Consider the following 20,105-nt stretch of genomic DNA (forward strand, 5'->3'; position numbering starts at 1 on the left):
ATTTACACAACAGGTGCTAGAAGACAGTGTGGCCCTTCATCGGCCAGCAGGACTCAGCTACAGTTCTTCACACCTGGATGGCAACCCATCTCAATTAAAAGGAATATAGTATACAATCGTCAACTTACATAACCATCCGGTAAATACTACTCGTGCAAACCGCAGTGGCTTGGGTGCGGACCAGCTCAAGGTCTGTGAACTGTCAGACAACCATTGTGAGTTTTGCACCCACCGGCTATCCTTGGCCTTCCCGGAGAAGAATAAGGTCCTAATTTTGAAGCCTTCAACAGTTTGTCAATTTATTCCAACATTTACTTTTGACATTAAGCATACTGATGTCCTAACGTACATTTTATATTTTTGATTTTACTTTTGTAAGAGTGCCTTGAAGATGGAAGAAATGGCTGATTTAGGTAGACATAAAACATTTTAATAATCCTGTCAATTTCAAAACTAGCAGCAAAAGTAAAATCTAACCCTACTTACTCACTTTAATATATTAACCATCGCAATAAATTTAAAGATAAACCTCACCAAACATACATAATCAAAAGTTAGTGCCCATCAAAGTAACCTTAATTTCTGTTTATTCCATCTTTGAGGCAGCTTAAATCTGTATAAAAAGGATTGAAAATTTAAGCTAAGGTCCGGCTACAATCAATATCGGTGTCAAACTTGGGAATAAATTGGAAACGAAAAGCTTGGCACAGGCCAAAATTTTAGAGTCCAGTTAAAAACCACTGGACAGGGGAAGAAGAGCATCTCTCTAAAGCAGTGTTTCTCAACCTTGACAATTTTAAGGCATGTGGACTTCAACTCATCACACACAAAGCTTTGCTTTGCTGGCTGTGGAATTCTGGGAGTTGAAGTCCACATGCCTTAAAATTGTCAAGGTTGAGAAACACTGCTCTAAAGTTAACCTTGCACCCTCCAGAGAAAGCCCTCCTCCCTGCCAGAAAACCCAGAAAGGGCAGATCTTGCCGGACCACTTCATAGCTTGGGAGGGCACTCGTGGGATAATCCCCAAGCCATTCAAGGTTCCGAAGGACACCAGGACCTTTAATTTTGGCCAGAAGGCAGTCAGTCACAATAAATCATGGACACAAAATATAAGAGGAAATTAAAATCAGTGAACATATTCAAAGTTAAGCTCCATTGCTATTTGATTGGTCCCATTGGATTTTTTGGGATTAGAAATTGGTCCCATTGGATTTTTAAAAAAAAACAGATTGCACAGGTAGTCGAGTTACAACTCCAGCAGAGATCAGAATTTATGCAGTAAGCGATCAGAGTTTGTAAATCGAGGCATCATGTGAGCAGATAGGATTTTACCACCACAGGATTTCCACTCGTGAAAGCTCATGGAGCTTTAGGCACTTAAGATTAGATTGTCTTCCCCTTGCCGATTATGGGACCCTCACCCTCTCTTTTGCAGACCCAGCAGGGAAAGCAGAGTGACTTCAAAGAAAGCTAACTCCAACCACTCTGCATCTTTTCAGGCAAGGCTATACATTTCCCAGGTCGACCAACTTGATCGCTTCTCTAACTTACCTTCTTCCCCTTGGAGTAATTGGTCTAAGGAAGAGCCATGCTCTTCCATAAGATCAAAGCCTGCAGTGTTTAAAACCGAGTCCCTCGTGGCATTTTGAAGCTCAAGTCGCCACAGGTATCAAGGAAGTCAGGTTTTCCACCTTCTCTTTAAGTTTCTCAAGAACTTTGGCCAAAGCCTCCATAGGGGAGAGATAAGGGGCAGTCAAGAGTACATAGCAGGACAGAGGTAGGGCGGTCCTCGGTTCCAGGTCATCAGGATTTCCCTGCTTCAGCCTTCTTCATCCCTCTCACTTAGACACCATTTCCTCATTGTAAACAATGTTACATTTTTACATACACTGCAAAAGTAACTCTGAAAAACCTTTCAAACAAGAAAACGTACCTTTCTAGAGTGCTATCAATCTCATTCAAAATACATATACAAACGGGAGAGGGCTTTATCTTAAAGTATGGCTTCAGAATAAATACAATTCTTAAAAGTCAACACAGCCATTAAAAGTAATTTCTGATCCATTCTGCAGAATGCATAAGATAATTGTTATTATATAAAACCATGAGTTATTTGGAGGAAGCGGTCAAAGTACTACAGAGGCCGTCTGTTGAAAGGACTCCAGCTAGCACCAAGGATCCTTTGGGTTAGAAGCCAAAATCCAAGGTAACCATTTTGAACCGTTTTCTTTCCCGAGCAAAGAAAGTTTAAAGGTAGGAGAACTTGGTAAGCTGTATCCTGGAGAAGGATCGATTTTATTGCTCAAGGTCACTCTCTTAGGCTGAGGCACAGAGACAGTATAGAATAAGGTGTAAAGGGGTAAAAAGTGGTTTAACACTTTGATTCCAGAAAGGGACTCATGCAAGTTCATGCAACCCAGAGCCTCGTTTTCCCACATTACATTGTACCGTTGCCAAAGGCAAAGTGTTGGAAAGAAAGTCTTGCCATTGTCCAGTAGGAAAGCAGCTTTACCACAGGTAGGAAAGGAATGGGTTAGCAGCACAAGTTCCCTTTTTAAATCCAAGCCCACATATGAAAAAAAAACTTGGTCCGAATCACCAACGGAAAGAGGAGGTAGGTAGCATCTTTATTTCCCATGATAAATAGTAATGCATTCCTCTTGCTTCTCCATATCTGTCTTCTGCTTCTTTCTTCCTGCTTCTCCTTTTGCTTCTATCTTCTGCTTCTTTCTCTTTTGTTTCTATCCTCTTTTGCTTCTATATTTATACTTCTTTTCCTGCTTCTGCTTCTATCTCTCATCTTCTGCTTCCGTCTTCCGCTTCTGCCTTTTGCTTTTATTGTTCTTCTATCTTTTGCTTCTGTTTTCTGCTTGGCTGGATGTTGGCAGTCGCTTTTAGGGAAGGAAACAGCAAATTTAACACATCTTAACGTAAACCCAAAGTAAGTTCAATAAAACTTATATATAATATTCCCTGCTCGTAAAAGGCCGGAGCATCAGCAGCCCAGGTTTGTCGTCTTTAGGTCGGGTTTGGGGCAAGGCCAGGGCAACAGGCCTGCAAATGTAGCCAATATGGAATTATAATTACAGCCCGATATAAAAGTTCTTTTTGGGAACCAAATGGATTCTAACAGGCATACAACATGTCAGCATGATTTTCGCCAGCAACTTCAACAGACTCATGCTTATTCTTACAAATCACTCTCGGGACACCACCTGCAGCTGCCTTCTCCAAAGTGGTGCACTCCAGACAAGTGCAACGTGGCTTCCACAATCCCACCTGGTGGAACACTGGGGGAACTGGGTGTGTGTGTTGTAATCTTAGGCCACCTGGGAGGTTGTACAGAATTGCAGCCACAGCGTGTAGTTGAATACACTTCCTTATTCCTTTGAGTACGCTTTTCTAGGGGACGCTATCCCGAGAATTAGCCCCTTCGCCCCGTATTTTGCTTCATGGCGGGAGGGGGTTTCCTTTAAAAGGAGGGAAGGGGAAAGTTTCCCTTTCCCTCCTTTTAAACTTAGTTCCCGCCATCCACGGATCCCAAAACTTCCTTGCCACGCGGGCGTCTTTTTTTTTTTTGCTAAAACAGCAGATACCTGACTCGGATTCAGAGGCAACTCGCCCCGATCCTTTTCGTTGGCAAAGCGAAAGGCATTGCTAGCAGCCCTTCCCGAAAAACGCGGCAGAAAAGGTGCGAGCTCCGCTCCCCTTCGGTTCAATCCAGCCTCGCTTCGCTCCGGGCAGGAAACGCTTCCTCACGGCTTCGCTGCTCCTCAGTGCTCATGTGCGGGCCCTTGAAGGGAAGGCGGCCAGGGAAGAAAGGCTTCGCACATGCTCAGAAGGGTCGAGTCGCCGTCCCTCCGGGCTGGGGCGGCTTGGCAGCGTCAGGCGAGGCGGCCGCTTCGGGAGCGGATGCCCCCCTCGCGCGTTGTCATGCCGACTCCTCGCCGCCGCCATCCTTCAAGCCGTGTGAGCGAGCTGGCGGCGGCGGCGGCTGCTGAGCCCAATGCCGGAGGAGCTCCAGTCGGTCCTCAGCCTCGGCTGCTGCAGCCGCTTTGAGCGGCGCTTCTCGGCTTCTGCCTCTTAACAAAAGGATTCGGCGTCAGAAAGGTGGGAGAAGAGGGACGCCGCGCGCGGGGGGCCAGAGAGGCGGCAGCCCACCCCTCTTCGGACTATTGTTGCAGCGGGCGAGAGAAAGGAGGCGGGAGATGGAAGATGGAAGAAAGCGACGGTGGGGTAAGGAAAACCGAAACAAACAAAACAAAAAACTCACCTCCTCCTCTCCTCCTCCTCCCCCCTCCGTGCCTTATTTCTTCTCCGCGCTTGCCTTTGTCACCCGAGATGCCCCGTGGCTCGTGCTTCTTCTACCCATCCACGCTGTCCAGGTGTCAAAGCTCTTCACGCCCCGGACCCCACCCCAGGAATCGGCTCCCCGTTGCCCATAGGCAAATGAATGGGAGACAAAAGACGGAGCCGGCGCTGCCCCCTTTGTCGGCTTTGCAAGAATTAGGTCTCTTCGCTGTCCTGGTGGCAAGCCCCCCCCCCTTTCGCCCCGTTTTAAGCAGATTTATGACTTTTGGGTGGAGGGTGGCGGGGTTGGGGAAGGGACACCCAAGCCTGGCTTGTAAGAATGAGTCCCGATGGTAAGGTGGAGAAAACCCGGCTTCAGATTCTGGTTTGGCTCAGATGTGCCCAAAGTTACTCAGCCGCGTTGAGACTCATTTACTTGGTAGGGTTCTTGTGAGGGGAAGAATGATGGGAGAACGAGTCGAGATGGTTCCATCTGAGCCTCTTGGCAAAAGAAAACCATTATAATCGTGTAATGATACATCCTTCCAGCTTTGTAGTTCAGCCCTGGATTTGAAAACCTTGATTATTTTTCCCCCCCTGTAGGTTGAACTCATTACATGTTTCTTCTCCTTCTCTCCCCGCCTCCCACTTCCATCATAGGAATCATACTGATTTATCTGGCGGGTTTATTGCAGGTGTGAAAACACTGGCATTCTTACCGTGCATTTAAAAGAAAAAGAAAAAAGAAATGATCTGAACTATTTTTGTTCTGGTAATACGCTTTGCAATTTGCAGTGTTATAATGTTAACCTAAAGCATTTTAAGCAAGCTTTAATAAGACTAATTTCTACCTATCCCTTCAGAATCATCCATGGATTAAAAAGTGCACAGATATCTAAAATTTACAATGAAAGTGCTTCAGCAGCCAAAACAAACTTGCAAGTTGACATATTTTTGCATCTCATTTGCTGTAGTTGTTGCTTTGATTTTCTTCACCTCCGTTTGTTCCCCTGATCCTTCACCCTTTCACCTAGGAGCAAATCCCATTGCACCCAGGAAGCTTTCTTGCCAGTGGAGATACACAGGATGGGGTGGGCAATCAGATTTTAAACCTATTGGGGCAGGACCTGTCTGTCTTTATGTAGCACCTCAATTTTTAATTACACACTGTAAAAATGGTTAATTTGTTGAGCATATGCAAATATGCATTTCCGCTCCTAGCATTTGCGCACGCTGGCTGTACATCTTGTAATCACTTACAAGTCTTTGTACATATGGTTTCCTCTCCTTTTTCTGTTTGATGGTGAGCATCTGCCCGTCCCTGTTTGTTCTTCTTACATGCAAAGAAGTGTGATGTGTGATGAGCTTTTTCCTATTCCATCTGATTGTTTGGGTCCTATTTATAATTTTAGAGATCAAACTCAGTTTAACAGATTGCAACAATGAACTAAGGGAGTTCAACTAATCAAGGTGCTTTCAAATGTTCATCAATAGTTTCTCCCGAAAGAAAGGAAAACTTCTTGGGAACGGTTGGTAGTGATGTTGATATTTGGCTCTGTTTTCACAGCTGCTTGGCATTAAGGCACAGCCATTATTTTAAGGAGGAGTAAGGCATGGATTTCAGCTGGGAGCAGTGGCTAAGGGGGGACTACTCTGGGGGTTCTGCACTGCAGAAAGAAGCGGAAGACCCCAGATGTAGGACAGCAGGTCTGTCGCAAGTCAGTGAGCTAATATTACACAGTGCCATCTAGATTAGGCAACCCCGTACCTGCTGGATGTTTTGTATTTCAGTTCTCCTCAGGCCAAGCCTTGTGAGAGATGTAGGGGACAGAAATTTATTTCTGTGTGTAATGCAGGACTGTAAGCAAATGTTCAAGGAGTGTCTGATTTATCCCAGCAGGATTCCAGGCTCTTTTCAATATTAAAAGGAGGAATGGTTTGGCTGTTTCCTTTAGAGGATCATTTTACACTCAGCAAAAGACAATCACACTGGACATGATTGTCAGCCCCGTGAGGTAGACCAGACCAGGAAATCAAGTCCATAGGAAGATCAGAACTATACTTTAGTGAGTTTGGCTATAATAACAGAATCTTGTTAGCTTTATTGTCAGTGAATCAGAGAGGTATCTGCATGAGCTGCTTCCAAATGTTATCTTGTTTTCAAGGTCTTTAAGTATGTATCAGCCCCTTTGCCTAATTAATAGTTCTTTCACATTTATGTAATCTTTATTATCTACTATGATTGTGTGCCCCATCATATAAGCAAAAGTGAAGTTATTTTCCATTCAGAAGATCATCTCTTAGTACCTAGGTAGAAACATCTATATTTTCTTCTTGGCCATATTGTGGAAGGGAGTTGCTATTGCCCTTTTCAAGGATGATTTGTATTTCTCGGTCTGTCCTACACATCTGGAATTACTCTGTGGTCTTCTGTTCCATGTTCTGACTAGGTCTGATTATGATTGACATCCTCAGGATACTGCAGATTGGTTAAGTAGTAATCTAAGATAAAAACCATTGAAAAGAACATATCCCACCAGCCAAATATTTGGTGTTCCAGTGCTTGGAAATGCTTGTTAGATGCTGAGTGAGATGACTCTGTGTTGTAGATGTCTAACTGTTTGGACATGTGTGCCTATAAGGCAGTGAATCCAAGCATAATGCATAAAAGTAGTTGTGGCAAAAAAAATGATGACTTTAAAATCTGAAACGCCTTTTTTGTATACATCTTGGCTAGGTCCCACTGAAATCAGCTGAGCTCTTGATTACTTGATATGTGATGGCTTTGTTTGGCCTCTATTGGCATATACTGTCTGAGTCAGCTGTTAAAAGTGATCTGGCAGAAGTATTTTGAGTCTCTGAAAAAGAGGTTTATCTGAGGCCCATTTGTGGGTTTATAGCAGTAATCTGGATTTATTTATTTGTTATGTTTTTATTCTGCCTTTATTACTTTATAAGTAACACAAGGCAGCAAACATAGCTAATACTCCTTTCCTCCTTCTATTTTTCCCCACAACGACATCCCTGTGAGGTGAGCTGGGCTGAGAGGACTGGCTCAAAGTCACCCAGCCAGCTTTCATGGCTAAGGCGTGACTTGAACTCACGGTTTCCCGCTTTCTAGCCTGGTGCCTTAACCACTACACCAGACCTAGACTTCTTGCTTCACAACCCAGTCTCATGTAACCCAATTTTACGCAGATTTCTGAGAAATAAGTTCGCTTGAATCGTGATTTGAGGTTCAGTATGCAGAATGTGCAGCTTTCATGCCTTCACCACAGTGACTTCCTGATTGTACTTTTAGATTCTGTTTTGCACATAACAGCCAGCTTTTCCCAGTCTGAATTATTTTATTTATTTTTTATTTTACAGTTATTTTAACTGTACATTTCAGTTCCCATAATTCTCCAGCTAACTTGGCCATTGCTGAATTAAAATGCACAAATAAGGGGTGGCATACCTATATGATATAAAAAATGAAAAATGGAAAATGTTTAAGCCCATTTAATGGGGGAACAGAAATGTAATCTTCATTTGCAGTTTTTGTAGTGCAAATGATCAGGAAAACTTTCCACAGATAGCTCTCCTGTTTTGTGAAAGGTATAAAGGTTTATGTAACTGTGTGATTGAAAGTACTGTATATTTCAAGTGTATATTTGATTTAGATGCCACTTTTTTCCTCTACAAGTTCAAATCAGGTCATTGGTAGAAGAAAAACCAATAGCCAGAGACCCCAGTTGATGTCCACTCTTATCAAACTACGTTACTCTCTCTATTGTGCACACCAGTTTCTAACCAGGAGTTCTTCAGAAAATGATCAAACAGTATAGGAGGTCAAATAACCAGTGTGCTTGGAAAAATCTTGTGATTCTGGAAGACTTAATGGGATTTCTAAGGGAGAAGCCAGATACTGATGAAGTCCCAGATCATGGCTGATTCTGCCAGCTCAGAGGCTTGATATAAAGGAAGGAGGAACAATACCAGAAGATGTTCCTAGTCCAATAAAAGCCTTACTGAAAGAGCAGAATGGAATAAGATTGCATAAAATGGCCCACTTCAAACAAAACACACTGGGCATCATCAATAATAAAAAACTACTGTGGTTTGAAAATGCCACTGTGCATTTTGTTAACTGAGCATTGCGTCGAAGCCTCTTGTTTACATTGCGTCTTATGGTTTAGACCAGTGATGGTGAACTTTTTAGAGACCGAGTGCCCCAAAACCTTCCCTCCCACCTCTGCCCCTGCTCCATCCCCTGCCCCTGCCCCGCTCACCTGCAGGGTCACCCACTGCCTCCACGGCCCACTGCAGATTTCCCAGGTGGCCCAGCAGCACCATGGCGGCCATGTCCTCCGCCCGCACCTTGCAGCATCATCCGCATGCTACGGGGCGCAAGGGCGGAGTCTTATCCCTGCTGCCCGGCTGCCATGTCCTTGGCTGTGCTGCTCCGCGCAGGTCACACCTGGGGGCGACTCTCCTCCAGGGGGGCTGATGGTGAGGGGGCCACGGGGAGGCGGGGCTGTGGCGATGGCATGCATGCCCACAGAGAGGGCTCCAAGTGCCGCCTCTGGCACGCGTGCCATAGGTTCGCCACCACTGGTTTAGACCATAACGCAGACAATTTTCAAACCTCAGATACAGCAAAAATAATTGTACATGTCTTGGGCCTGAAGGAATCAGATGCTGTATCAGAGGAGTCGTACAAGAAGAACATGGAGAGCCTAAACAATGATTCTCCTCCAGGATCTAGTGTTCCCCTTGTAGAAACACAAACAAAGATGATGCAGAAGAAAGCTGGAGCATTTTTTTGGAAAGTTTATGTTGCATCTGTATTTACAGTGTCCAATCAATGCATGGCTGAAAAAGAGGACATGAAGTGCCTATAGTAGGACTGAAGATGCTACATAATTTTGCATCATATCCATTAACATGTATTGATGCAAGTATAGAAAACTGACTAAAAACAGAAATTCAGTTGTCTCTGAGAGAAGGAAACTGACTATTCAATCTGTTGTCCAAGATCTAATAGGGGGAAACATTCAGCTTTTTCAACTGACCATGAACTATCCTTGTATGGGGTAGAGTACAAAGCGAGGACTGTTTTAAAAGAAGCCTGGTGCCATGCCATTATTATCCTGTGCTACAACCAGGAGGCAATTAAAAGAAGTAAATTGTACTAAGTTCAGCAGAGTTTATTCTAAGACAAGTGGCCTGGTCATTGGAACATTTTCTCCGATAAAAAGAGTCTTTGATATAAAATTCATTCAATGCCACCCAGGCTGGGTTAGGGATGTTCAAGAATGTCAAGTCCTAGACTGCGCTCTGGAAGCTGTAAGAACTAGAATAGATGCAAACAAGGTCAGATTAAACAACTGCATGATGGAGCTACTATTTGTTGGGGCTTGATCTAGCTTGATCACAGCTCCATTCTTGACTTAACCTAGAGTCTTACTCCTCCTAGAGGACGCTCTTTGTTTTGTGGGTGCCAATTTAGGGATTGGAATATTTGGCAACAGTAATTCATGCACGGATCTTCTTGTGAATTGACTGCTGTATTGTGCTCTACATAAAACTGCCTTTGAAAATCACTTGAAATTTTTTAACCGGACTAAAAGGTGAATAAGGAAGTTGACTTTGACAGGCCAGATCTGTTATCAAAGTGACAAGTAGAAGAAAAAATGTAATAAATCCTCAAGTAGTTATCCACTAGCCAACTTGGCAGACACCTCCCTAAATCACTCGAGCATAAAGGGGATGGGGTGGGGTAGGGGTGGGGAGTAAAGCAATTATACTTTCAGTTTTCTGTTACGGGCAGTCAGTAAAACTACAATAAAACTAGCCTTCTTGTAGAGCTGATTTCCTGGTTTGGTCTGTATAGTGAAGCTGACACAGCTAATGTAGCAGTGACAAAGCTGTGCTGCCTTGTGGTCTTTGGTTACCAGTATGCATCTAAGTCCAGTTCAAAGTTTTGGTTTGTTAACTTGAAATCCTTGGATGCCTACAGGACTATTTTCTCCGACTTAGATTTGGCCCTTCCTGTGCAATCTTTTAGGGAAGGACTTCTAGAGGACCCCAGCCAGGGATGGAGAATAATGAAGATGACTTTGATAAAAATAGGTAGGAACCATTACTTAGGGGACTGAAGCATTTGTAAGTCCAGAACAATGAGGTAATATTTGAAAATGGCTCATGCAGACACCTCTGTGTTTCATTATATAAAAAGAAGGAGAAGGTACTGCGCAATTGACTACAAAGCTATTGTAGTCAATCTCAATAAAAGTAGTTTGAGCCTTCCTATGGAGTGGATTTCCTGGTCTGGTCCACCTAATGAGGCTGAAATCAATCTAATCTGATTATGTTATATTTCCTCCTTCTTATACAACAAGTTCAGAAGCACCAATACATGTGGCTTATTCACCACCCTACTTCTATAGCAGATGAGAGTTGGTAAGGCAAAAAAGGTGGCAGCTTTGCCTCTAAACACTAACAACCTGTAGTTACCATTAAAAAAAAAAAATGCAGTTTACGATACGGGTAGTGCTTGACTTACGACCACAAATTGGGACTGTAATTTCCATCCCTAAGTGAAGTAGTTATAAAGCAAGATGTCACGTGACCGCATCAACTTACAGTGGAAATCTTGCCACTCCCCTATTGCAGTAGCTGACCAAGAATCACGGGTCATTTAGTGAGTATCCATCCCAATCTGAGCCATTCTACTCTTAGTTCCTCCCAGCCCCAATACTCAATAAGATAAGAGACTGCCTCCAACTTCTCCCACTTGCCTATCCCTCACCCCTCTCTGCCTTTTGGACACTCTGCACCTTGTCTTGTGAACCGCGTGGCTCTGGGGCAGCTTGCCATGCGCCGGGAAGCCTCAGTCAACACTCTCTACCCCAGCAAGTGCCAGCCAGCATTCATTTGCCCAGCTACGTTCTCTCCCCCTTCCTCCCACTGACCTTTTGCATTTTGTGCCCAGCTGAAGCAGAAGCACTTTGCTGCCTATACTGTTTCCTTTTCAGACCTGGCTTCTCTGGTGAACATTTCCTACCTGTGGCTCCCTGAGCCTTTGGAAAGCTGTTTGCTGTCTTCAGAAAAGCTGTGATGTCTTTGGAAAGCTGCACTGCCTTTTCAAAGGCTTTCCAAAGACAAGGTATATCTTGGTTCGGACATTTGTTGTTCCGCAATGCACTCTTTTGCCATGTTGAAGGTTCCAACTACATATAGATGAAGACTTGCTAGAGAAATCCTTCTTCTCAAGACAGTGTGATTAAGATGGGCGCGCTAATTCTATAGCAGTTTTAGTGTAAAGCCATAAACTGCAAAAAGGAGGTGTTGCATGCTGCTGGAAATAAATCTTGAAGCTATTATTTCTTTCGTTCTCTCTTAGCTACTTTTAAAGCCGGTATATGTATTTTTGAAAATCCTATTTCTGTTGCTTTGAGATGGGGACTGCTAGTGGGAGGTGTCATGGTGAAATGAACATGTTTTCATTCTCTTTCTGTCTGCAGGGAGAAACATTTGTTTGGGTTAATGGTGCATCAGCTCACTGCCAGAGTGTTGCCAAGGCCAAATATGACTTTTTATTTGGTGGATCAGAAAATGAAACTGCATCAGAATCTGGTAAGCACCAATGTTTCTACTCTTGGGTCATTTTCATCTCCTCACACATTATACGGTGTTATTTTAACTTAAGAGCTCATGCTGATTCTGAATTTTATGAGACAGAGGTGCAGCCTTCCCAACCTAGGTCCTTCCAGATGTGTGGATTTCCATTTCCAGAATTCCAGGCACTGACCATGCAGTTGGATACTCTGGCTGCTGAAGTCCGTGCATCTGGACAGCAACCAGATGGATTAAAAATTCTGTTTAGAGAATAACAATATTGATGTATTTCTTTGGTACAAATAAAAATTGGTTTGAAAGAAGCTTCCACTCTTTTAGCTATGGATATGACTGCCACTTTTCATCTGTACTACAGATGGTCCTCACCACAATTGAGCCCAGAATTTTGGTTGCAAATTGTTACAGTTGTAAATTGAGTCACCATGTGACCTGACTTGATTTTACGAGTCTTTTTTTACAATAGTAGTTAAGCAATTTTCTCTGGTCATTAAGCGAATCGTATAGTTCTTAAACAAATCACATGGTCTTAAGTCCAAATCCAGTTTATACAATGGGTGTTTTGTGTTGGAAAGTGGCAAAAAACATTGTAAAACATGATCGTGTGGCTGTGGGATGCTGCAACCAATTGTAAATATGAAGCAGTGGCCAAGCGCACAAAATGTGATTATGTGACTGTTTAAGGGAGTTGCGACGATTGTAACGTTGAGGATGGGTTGTAATTAACTTTTTTTGAGTCTGTCATAACTTTAAGCTTTAAATGGTTGTTAAGTAATTGGCCATAAATTGAGGATTATCTGTAATGTTGTAGATTCGAATTTGACGGAAGGGTCTACTCCTCAACATAAGCAAAGGACTGAAAGAATTCTGAGCTGTTAAATTACAGACCTTCCTATTAAAAACCTTATGCTCATTTTATTCTCATAGTATAATTGCTTAGGATGCAGAATATGGGATTATTCGTCCCTCTCTTTCTCTCTCTTTCTCTTGCTTGCTCTCTCGCTAGCTATATCATTTATATAGACATCCATCTAACATACATGACTCTGGTCTGGCTAGCAACAGTTAAAAACCACATCATCCCATCGTATGCAAGCATACACACAACCAAATGTGGATGGAGTCAGCAGCTGAGGTACAAAACTAGTTAATGTAATAACTGTGTTGTCAGTGAATGTTAACCAACATTCAATCAATTAGTTTGGGAGACTGAACTGGGCTTATAGACCTAAGCATGTAGAAATTTCCAATAATAATAAAGTTACCTTGGTAACTTTAATAAAGGGTCTAATTGTTAAATAAATAGAAATAAAGGATTGTGAATAAAATACACAGAGGAGAACTTCAGTAGTTCCGGAAGGAAATATGGGAGGTAAGTCCACTTACTAAAGTAGTTTTTATTTAGTTTAAAACATGAAAATGGGCCCTCTGAAGCCTCGGAATTAATTGACCTATTAAATTTCCTAGTGTAGTAATAGCAATAGTCTACTCCTGCATGTTTCTCAACCTTGGGAACTTTAAGATGCATGGATTTGAATTGCTAGAATTCCCTAGTCAGCATAGCTGGGAGTTGGTTCCCAAGGTTGGGAAACATAGGCTACTGTATCAATATTTATTTGGACACTAAACTTCACAGTGGATTTTCAGGAATTCTGGATTGTAAGGCATAGCTTTGTTTTCGATTTCTCTCATACTGATCTTAATACTGATCTCATAAAACTGAGAATTGGGAAAAGCTGGAAGGAGCAATCGTCATTTTGCCATTGTTTTTCAGTTAGCTAAGAACTTATGCTTTGCTTCCAGCCTTAAAACTAGGTACAGTAGTCCTCAATTTGCAACCGTAATTGAGACTAGAATTATGATCACAAGTTGTTATTGTTAAGTGAGTCACCACTTTGCAGTAGTTGTTAAGCACATGAAGCAATCATTAAGCAAACAATGCAGTCATTAAGTGAATCCAATATATCCAGTAGTGGTTTTTTTTTGCTGGAAACCGGAAATAAATACCAGAAAACATAGAAAATCATGGTCACTGGATGCCGCAAACAGCTGTAAGAGTGAGCTGGTTACCAAGGACCAAAAATATGATGACATGACCATGGAGGGGAGGTGCAGCCTTTTGTAACTTTGAAATCCAGTCATCAACACTCTTTTGAGGAGTGTCTGTCGTAACTTCAGACGGTTGCCAAGTGACTGGTCTGTAAATCAAGGATTAACTATAGATGATTGAGAAATGGTTGATGAATATTTACTACTGGATGAAAAGATCTGGGAACTTATATCTAGAGCAGAAGTCCCCAACCTTTTGGGCACCAGGGACCGGTTACGTGGAGAGAGGTTTTTCCGTGGACCGGAGGGGGCGTGGTTTTGTGTGCTGCCTGCATCCTGCCGATGGAGCTTTGCTTGTTTGTGTGGACCGGTTGCTGGCATGCCGTGGCCCGGTACCGGTCCATGGACCAGGGGTTGGGGACCCCTGATCTAGAGGATCAGTGCAGTAACAACTGCTGTGGCCTTTTGTTCTGTCTACAGCTGCCTTCTGCAGCCTATATGGAGTGGTTCTTGAAATAATTGCCACCGCTAGTTAGTTTCTGTATTTGAGCATTGGCAAAGTTTGTCAGTCTTGTGGAATGAACTTCCTAATACCACCTCCCACAGAGCCACTCATTCTTCAAAAAAAAAAAAAAAAAAAACTGAAGAAAGAAGTTTAGCTCATGCAAACTCAAAGAGCATTTATTCTAAATGAATGGAGAAGAAAGACGCCATTGATTCTTTGGGGAGATTGTAAAAACATTGATTTTTTTTCAAGTGAAAAAAACAACAATTCTGAAATGCCTCATAAGAAATATTAGCCTACTTTCAGAGCTCGGCTGGTGCCAGGCAGGGTTTTTAATGTGGTATTTGTTTATGGAACGCTTTTGACTGAAATAATTCTACTAACCCAACCTCTTCTTCAGAAATGATAGGACTCTAAATGTGGTGCAGAGGATACAAATCAGTGTAGCTGGGAAGGGAAAGACAGCTGTGATTAGACAACTTAATAGTAGGGATTTTAAAGCAACTAAGTAAGGAGTTGGTCAGTCATTTGTCGTTTAACTGGTTGCTTAAGCAAATATGCATAGTCCCAACAACATGGACATTTCTTGGAGACATAGAAGGAAATGCAAGAAAACTTACATTTAATAAACCATCTTTGTCTCAGTGAAGAAAATCTTACAGAGTGGCTTATTTAAAGTTTTTTAGCAGCAGCAAGATTTCACTAACCAAAATAGCACTAGTGATAAAAAATACCTTTCATTGATCACCTGATCAGTGTTTCTCTTTAAGAATTATTCTTCTGCCAAAATGTCATTGACTTATCAGAGATAGCTTCGTGTACTTAAGTTTGGTTACCAAAACTACTGTTCTTATTTTTTTCTACTTCTTTTCATTTGGGAATTGCACAAGTGAAGACATTCATTTTATTTCTTCTCTTGAAACTTCTCTTTTCTAAATATTTCTTTTGAATTAGGTCTGACTTCCTCACTTTGCAAACATACTTGCTTAACATACATTTAAATGTAATACGGTAGTATCTTAGAGAATATTGCTCGGCTGTGATGCCTAAGCAGATTATTTACAGGTCCTCAGTATAGCATGAAACAATCAAGCAAGCCGTTTACTGTGGGAAAATATATGGTGACATCATAGGGTTGTCTGACAGGAGATTGGATTAGAAGAAAGATGGACTAAATTTTTGTAGAAATGCAAGTCTAAAATGCATCTAAAATTCTAAGGATCTCATATTGTTAAAAGTGAATTATTTCATTTGTAATAATTATATACATGTATAATTGATTTTTTAAAAAAACAAGATAAAAAATACAAACGAGACAGTGAATTAATTCTCAGGCTTGCAGAGGTACCCTTTTCCCATGGCAGGGTTAAATATGCATGGTTTAATCCAGGTAGTTTTCAATTCTTTATACAGACTACTACATCATCAAGAAAAAGTGTTGAAAAGTAAATATGTATTTATTAACTTTAAAAGGCTGTGCAACTCCCAAATGATGCTGGGAGGCTTACATGGTTAAAAGAAAAAAAATACAGCAAAAAAGAAAATTTACACACGTGAGTGGAGCAAACATGTATTCACCAAAAAGATTCAACAACTGAACTCGGAGCACAATCATGGTTTAAAGACTTTCCTTTACAGCAGGGGTCTTCAAATGTGGCCTTTTTATGACTTGTGGACTTCAACTCCCAGAATTCCTCAGCCAGGCACGTTGCCTGAGGAATTCTGGGAGTTGAAGTCCACAAGTCATAAAAGGGCCACGTTTGAAGATCCCTATCTTACAGGAACCCTTGTAAGATCCCAGATATGTATTTCTGGGAAGATACTATTCCAGAGGGCAGGCACTGCAACAGAGAAGATGCACTTCTGGGGGGGGGGGGTTGACAGGTGACAGTGTTTAATAGAAGGCACCTGGAGTGTCTGCCCACTACCTGATCTTATTGGATGGAAGAAACCATTGGTCTCTCAGATAACCAAGCCCTGTGTCATGAAGGATGTTCTAGGTGACGATCAGCTCCTTGAAAATTGCATATTTAAGCAAACTGGCAACCAGTGCAGCTGTCTGCACTTCCACCATCATGGGAACCAGCAGTCAGCAATTGCAGTGATACCAGATGAAATTAAGGGCAATCCCAAGGTTAAATTAATTAAAACAACTAATTTCATTATAATTAAATTAATTATTTTAATGGCCTAACTCTTATTGTTATTAAAAGCCCCAATTTGTTCATCTGTCCAAACTCCTCATCTCCCTGTTCTCGGACTCTCCCCTTGAAATATCAAGGGTCTTATTCTGATTATCTTAAATAGGAGTTAGAGTTTGAAGTGGAGAATATTTATAAGTAGAGGACTTTCTCCTATATAATATCAGTGGCCATCTTAGTTGGATAGGGAGAAATAGTGCCCTTCAAAAACTGTTAACTGTTAGCAGAAAAATAATAGTAATTTTCCTCAGAATAGCAAAATGCCTTAGAAAGAAAATTAATTCTTTTGCTTTCTTCATACCAAGAGATTCTGCTAAAACCTTTAGCTTAGAACCTTTTTTGTTCTAATATTGTGATAGACTTTTAGTGTAATTCAATTTTTAAGATTATTAGTGACACTGATTATTTGATTAAAGCTTGGAACCTTGTTAATTAAAATTTAATAGTGAACACATTTGCTAAGATTGTGCCCAAGAAGTGTAAGTCAAGCTGCATTAAATTGGAGTAAGATTTTTTTCCTTCCCCATAGTTATTAATATATAAAACTGTTATTTCTTTAATATTTGAAAGATTAAAAAAAATTCTACCTGAAGCCATATGAGTCATTTAAACCTTTTTTCCCCTGGTGCCTCTGAATCTTTCTTTATTCTTGGTGACTACTGTACATAGGCAAGTCCCTATAGCTATCTTGGTAAGATTTTTGGAAATATATTAATATTTGGCTTAGAATCACCCAGCTGGCCTTGTCCCTATAGCAGAAGATAACTCATAGAGATAATAACTGAGAAACACTTCGGGGAATGTGGCTGTGCATATTTTTTCCAAAACATATTCTTCTGCTGGATGTAGGAATTATACTTAATTGAGGAAACATCTACAGCAAAGTAGATAAGAGTTAATTGCATTTCCTTTCCCCGCCTCCTTTATGAGGTAAACAAACAGACTGACATGAGAACTGTGAACCAAATGTGTAGCATAGTGCCAAAGACTTGGTTTACTGTACATGTTGAGAGCCATAAACCAGGTTTTTGAAACTAGTGGCTGGATTCATACACTATGAGGAGCCATTGGCAAACTACCTTTTGTCTTAGTGTAATGTGTGATTTCACCCAGAGGAGCCAAACCTATAGGTTGCCTGCATTTCATTAGAATCTGTTCTTCTGCCATCCTTGACCATTGTAGAGGAATATCAGATGGAAAGAAAGCAAAATACATTGCAAGTTTAACGATGTACAGGTAGTCCTCAATTTACAACTATTCATTTAGTGACCATTCAAGGTTACAACGGCAATGAAAAAGTGACTTCTGACTGGCTCTCACGACTGTTGGAACATTTCCAGAGTCATGGGTTCAAAATTCAAACGCTTGGCAGTTGGCATGTATTTATGACAGTTGCAGAGTCCTGGGGTCACGTGATCACCATTTGCCACTTTCTGTCGAGCAAAATCAATGCGGGAAGCCCGATTCGCTCAACAGACGCATGATTCGGTTAACTGCAGTGATTCCCTTAACAGCTGTGGCAAAAAAGGTTGTAAAATGGGGCACAACTCGCTTAACAGCTGTCTTGCTTAGCAACAGAAATGTTGGGCTCAATTATGACATAAGTTGAGGAAAGCCTATGTTGGTTTGGGAATAGAAAGGGGAAAAGGATGGGTGGAGGACACAGAAACAGAAAGCAAAGGGGAGTGGGAAGCTTGGTTGGGTGGAAGTAGGGCCATTGCCTTAGATCAGGGGTGTCAAAGTGCTGGCTCATGGGCTGGATGCATCGTGGCGAAACCGCGTCCACCCCATTGCCGCCAATGGGAAAAAAGTCACGACATGTCACGTGATGTTGCAAGTTTGACACCCCTGCCTTAGATGCTTGGTAGCCATCAGAAATTCGCTTTGAATTGGGGTGGAAGATGGGAGTAAAACCCAGCCTCCTTCCCCACCTCATCCTTCCATAGTTCCCTTTCTGCTCTTCTTTTCACCTTAGTTTTCCTTTTATCCTTGGAGTTTGTCAGACTAGGGCAGGGGTAGGCAACCTGGGCTCTTTTATGACTCGTGGACTTCAACTCCCAGAATTCCTGAGCCAGCCATGGCTCAGGAATTCTGGGAGTTGAAGTCCACGAGTCATAAAAGAGCCCAGGTGTCCTATCCCTGGACCAGGGTGATCTGCTTCAAATGCCACCATTATACCACAGCCTTGTGTCCACCTACCCCGTTTTATTCCCTTTCCATCTCTGGTTTAGAAAGAATAAAATAAAACCACCTCTTCCTCATGTTTACCAAAGGTGCACATTTAATTTGGCCTTCAGTTTCCCTCTCTTCAGTGTTTTTGTGAGGGCTGGAACTGACAAGGCAGAAAACAAGAACCCTGAGACCACACCAGACTGTTATATAAACACAGTGCCAGGACCATCAACAGTCCATCCTGCCAAAAGAGCTTCAGGCAGTTTGTTACAAGAAAAGAATGGATGGGGGCAGGGGGGGAGATAAAGAAACTGGGGATTTAGACTTCGGGCTCCCACACATGTGTATGGCTACGTTCTGTAGAAGCTGATTGTAGTTGCTGTGGCTATTTAGCTTCTGCAATAAAAGTATTTTATCTACGAAAGCTGAGTCCTTGACTTTCCCACAAGAACTATTGAGGGCAGTTTGAACTCCTGGAGAATTAGAATTATTGTACTGCCCACGTGCAGTCCTTGACTTGAGGTAGCTGTGTTCTCTATTATGTCTGCTTCATTTTAAAGAAACATTTTTTTCTTAGGTCTTTTGCGCAAGCTGTCCTGTGAGACCCAGGTAATAGAAGCAGCCAAAGTTAAAACAATTTGTGGATTGGATAAACCATTGCTATGTCCTGTCTGCTACAAATAATACTAATATGCTTATTTTAAATTTACCTCCAGCCACTCCTCTGTTCAGCTGCATCCTGCAATCCAGCTATCTTTGCTTGTCTTAATTTATGTGTTCTATGAACTTTCTCATGTGTAGCATACAAACCTTGGGACTCATTTTCTGAGAAGCATTAGGGACAATATTTTTATTGGCTCTACACTCTCTGATAGCACTGTTTAAACTATATACTAAGGAGACTGTTATTCTCTTAGAATAATTATAAATACAGGTAGTCCTCGACCTACAACCACAATCGAACCCAAAATTTCTGTTGTTAAGTGAGACTATTTGTTAAGTGAATTTTGATCCATTTTATGACCTTTTTTGTCACGGTTGTTAAGTGAATCGCTGCAGTTGTGAAGTTAGTAACCCAGCTGTTAAGTGAATCCGACTTCCCCATTGACTTTGCTTGTCAGAAGGTCGCAAAAGGTGATCACATGACCTTGGGACACAGCAACAGTCATAAATACGAACCAGTTGCCAAGCATCTGAATTTTGATCACATGATCATGGTGCTAAGGTTGTAAATGTGAAAAATGGTCATAAGTCACATTTTTCAGTGC

At 41.8% G+C, this 20,105-nt stretch overlaps 1 protein-coding gene and 1 long non-coding RNA gene across 3 annotated transcripts in view; one reads left to right on the forward strand and one right to left on the reverse strand.

The window, feature by feature from the left end:
* Positions 1-285: 285 nt before the first annotated feature.
* Positions 286-3,774, reverse strand: LOC120311458. Its single transcript, XR_005557624.1, has 2 exons — positions 3,597-3,774; positions 286-2,891 (listed from the first exon to the last, which is right to left on the reverse strand). It is a non-coding gene; the product is annotated as an uncharacterized LOC120311458 (long non-coding RNA).
* A 127-nt stretch (positions 3,775-3,901) lies between these two features.
* PSD3 (pleckstrin and Sec7 domain containing 3) overlaps positions 3,902-20,105 on the forward strand; it is a 185,849-nt gene continuing 169,645 nt past the window's right edge. Inside the window, exons 1-2 of one of the 2 annotated variants that reach the window (XM_039350975.1) lie at positions 3,902-4,236; positions 11,799-11,910. In XM_039350975.1, the coding sequence (XP_039206909.1) occupies positions 4,216-4,236; positions 11,799-11,910 (133 nt within the window). In that variant the 5' untranslated portion in view covers positions 3,902-4,215. Of the gene's footprint in view, positions 4,237-11,798; positions 11,911-20,105 lie in introns of those variants that run through there. The other variant, XM_039350978.1, reaches the window with a different exon arrangement.

The sequence above is a fragment of the Crotalus tigris genome, unplaced genomic scaffold (genome assembly GCF_016545835.1).
Source record: "Crotalus tigris isolate CLP2741 ecotype Arizona unplaced genomic scaffold, ASM1654583v1 scf7180000018368.3068619, whole genome shotgun sequence".
NCBI classification, from domain to species: Eukaryota; Metazoa; Chordata; class Lepidosauria; order Squamata; family Viperidae; genus Crotalus; species Crotalus tigris.